The 2,254-nt window shown below is 61.9% G+C and overlaps 1 protein-coding gene across 1 annotated transcript in view; it reads left to right on the top strand.

The window, feature by feature from the left end:
* The window catches only part of MROH1 (maestro heat like repeat family member 1), a 58,342-nt gene extending 56,921 nt beyond the window's left edge, over positions 1 to 1,421 (top strand). Inside the window, exons 32-33 of the mRNA XM_035889841.1 lie at positions 36 to 201; positions 1,113 to 1,421. Coding sequence (XP_035745734.1) covers positions 36 to 201; positions 1,113 to 1,421 — 475 coding nt within the window. The remainder of the gene's footprint in view (positions 1 to 35; positions 202 to 1,112) is intronic.
* Positions 1,422 to 2,254: the final 833 nt, after the last annotated feature.

The raw sequence follows: 2,254 nt of genomic DNA, 5'->3' as shown, positions 1-2,254 counted from the left end.
GCCAAAGCAGAGCTCCCCTCCCTCCTCTCCTCCAGCCACACCTGCACCATGTGGAGGTCCCTGGCCACCGAGCCCACCCTCACCTCGCAGATCCTGGAGCAGCTCCTGGAGAAGGTGAACAGGGATGTCCCGTACAAGGAGAGCAAGTGCTTCCTGCTGGGCAGCGGATCCGAACGCATCGCAACCCCTCTGCCCCTGGCCGTAAGTGTCCCGCTGGCCCCGGCTCAGATCCTGGAGCAGCTCCTGGAGAAGGTGAACAGGGATGTCCCGTACAAGGAGAGCAAGTGCTTCCTGCTGGGCAGCGGATCCGAACGCATCGCAACCCCTCTGCCCCTGGCCGTAAGTGTCCCGCTGCCGCCCCGGCTCGGCCCCGGCCCCGGCCCCGCGGAGGATGCCGTTCCCCACCCCGACACCTGGAATGCTTTTTTTCATTTCCTTGCCCTGGGGGCTTGTGCCAGGCGTGGACTCTGGAAATAACGCATCGCTGTGTAATGCCTATTAGAGCTAATCCACAGGCTCGTAAAAAGCCTCTCAGGTGTCCGTCCTCAAGGGAGGCCACTTTGCATTTTATCCCTTCAGAAAAAATAAACCCAGCTTGGCAGCTTTCTAAGCAGTAAAGCAGCTGTGAAAATTTCCTCCTCCTCTGAAGGACCAAACGCAGATGGTACAGAACCAGCCGCTCTGAAAGCAGCTCCCCCCCTTCCCCCGCCCCAGCTCTGCTTTTAACACCCCTCTATATTGTGCTGTGTAATTACGGCTTTTTAAATTGGCCGGAATAGGGCTCTGCCTGCGCGTTGTCTTCCTGCCCATAAAACCTGAGCTCTTGGATCTGCTCTCCTCCCCCAGGTACGGGCTTCAGGCCTCCCCCCAGCTGGAAGCACCCCGCTTTCCCGAGGAGCGCCGCTTTTCGTAGCGGCTGTAGCTCCGCCGGGGCCGCGCGTGGGATGGGGAGAGGTTGCGCTGGGGGTAGATGCCGACGCTTTGGTGGCCTCGGTGTTGCGGGAGGGAGGACAAAACCCTCTCGCTGGGTTATTTACTAACAGACACCAGCGTGGTGTGGGAGATCCCCTCCTAATCCTCCTCTCCCGCGCGCTCGCTCCCTCTCTCTCCAGGCCACATGTGCTTTGTATGAGATCATGTCTGCTCCGGAGTCTGGGGCAGCGGTGCTGGGACTCTACCCGCCGTTGTTTGTGACTCTCCTGCTGCGCGTCAGCTGCACCGTGGGTGTTCAGCTACCGAAGAACCTGCAGAGCAGGGAGAGGAGGAGCAGCAGCAGCCACGGCCTGGCCCCCCCGAGCCCCCCTCTTTTTCCGGGGCGCTGGGCGGCCGGCGCGCAGGGAACCCCCCCGCCTGCCATGTGGAACTCATTTCTGGTTGTCCAAACACCGCAGCGTGCGCTGCGCCGGAGGGCTGGGCGATAGCACCCGGGCCATAACGCCGTGGGCATGGCAGCCTGACCTCTGGTGCAGCTTGGGCTCTGGGGTTTTTGGGGCTTTCTTTTTTATTTTGGTGTGTGTTCTTGTGCAGAATACGATCCCTAAATCGGGAAGCATTAAATCAGCCGCCCCGGCAGCCGCAGGGGAAGGTGTGGTTTGCAGAGCTGGGGCAGCCACAAGTGCCAGAGCCCTGCTGGGTTGGGTTACTGCTGCAGCCTCCGAAAAAGCCCCACTGGCTTTCGGGAACGGGTCCCCCGGGGCTTGCTGGGCACGGTCAGGGATCGATGAGCCTTTCTCGGGGAGGGAGGATGGCTCCGCTTCCACTAGGGATGAGGAGGGGAAGCTGGAAAGAGGAAACGTTCTGGCTTCGTCGTGCTGGTGGCTGCAGCGTGTCTCGGTCATGCCGAATCGCTGCCTGCTGAGCAGAGCCGGGCCACCATGCCGGCCTCCCCTGCGTAGGGGTGGCAGCGTAAAAACGATCTCTCCGTTGTGAGAGCCCCTGAAACCCCGAACGCCCAATTGCTGAGCCCAGGTGAGAGTCACCGCAGCGGCTAAACCATCCTCTGCTCAAGCCTGGTTCAAAGAGCCAAGGGTGTTGGCTGGCACGGAGCCGCCCCTGGCACGGCCTTGTGCATCTGTTGTCTTTAGAAAGCGAGGATGATGAAGGTGCCTCCGCAGGGGAGGCTGCAGAGGAGGAGGAGACCGCCACAACGCTCGGCCAGGTCTGGGTGTGCGAGGTCCACGTCCCGCGCGGGGCCCGCATCCGGTGCAGGCTGCAGTTCCGTGCCGCCCTGAGCCTGTGAGCACAGCACTGGCCG

Source organism: Egretta garzetta, unplaced genomic scaffold (genome assembly GCF_000687185.1).
Source record: "Egretta garzetta isolate BGI_Z169 unplaced genomic scaffold, ASM68718v1 scaffold932, whole genome shotgun sequence".
Lineage (NCBI taxonomy): Eukaryota > Metazoa > Chordata > Aves > Pelecaniformes > Ardeidae > Egretta > Egretta garzetta.
This window is presented reverse-complemented; position numbering and strand designations above follow the sequence as displayed.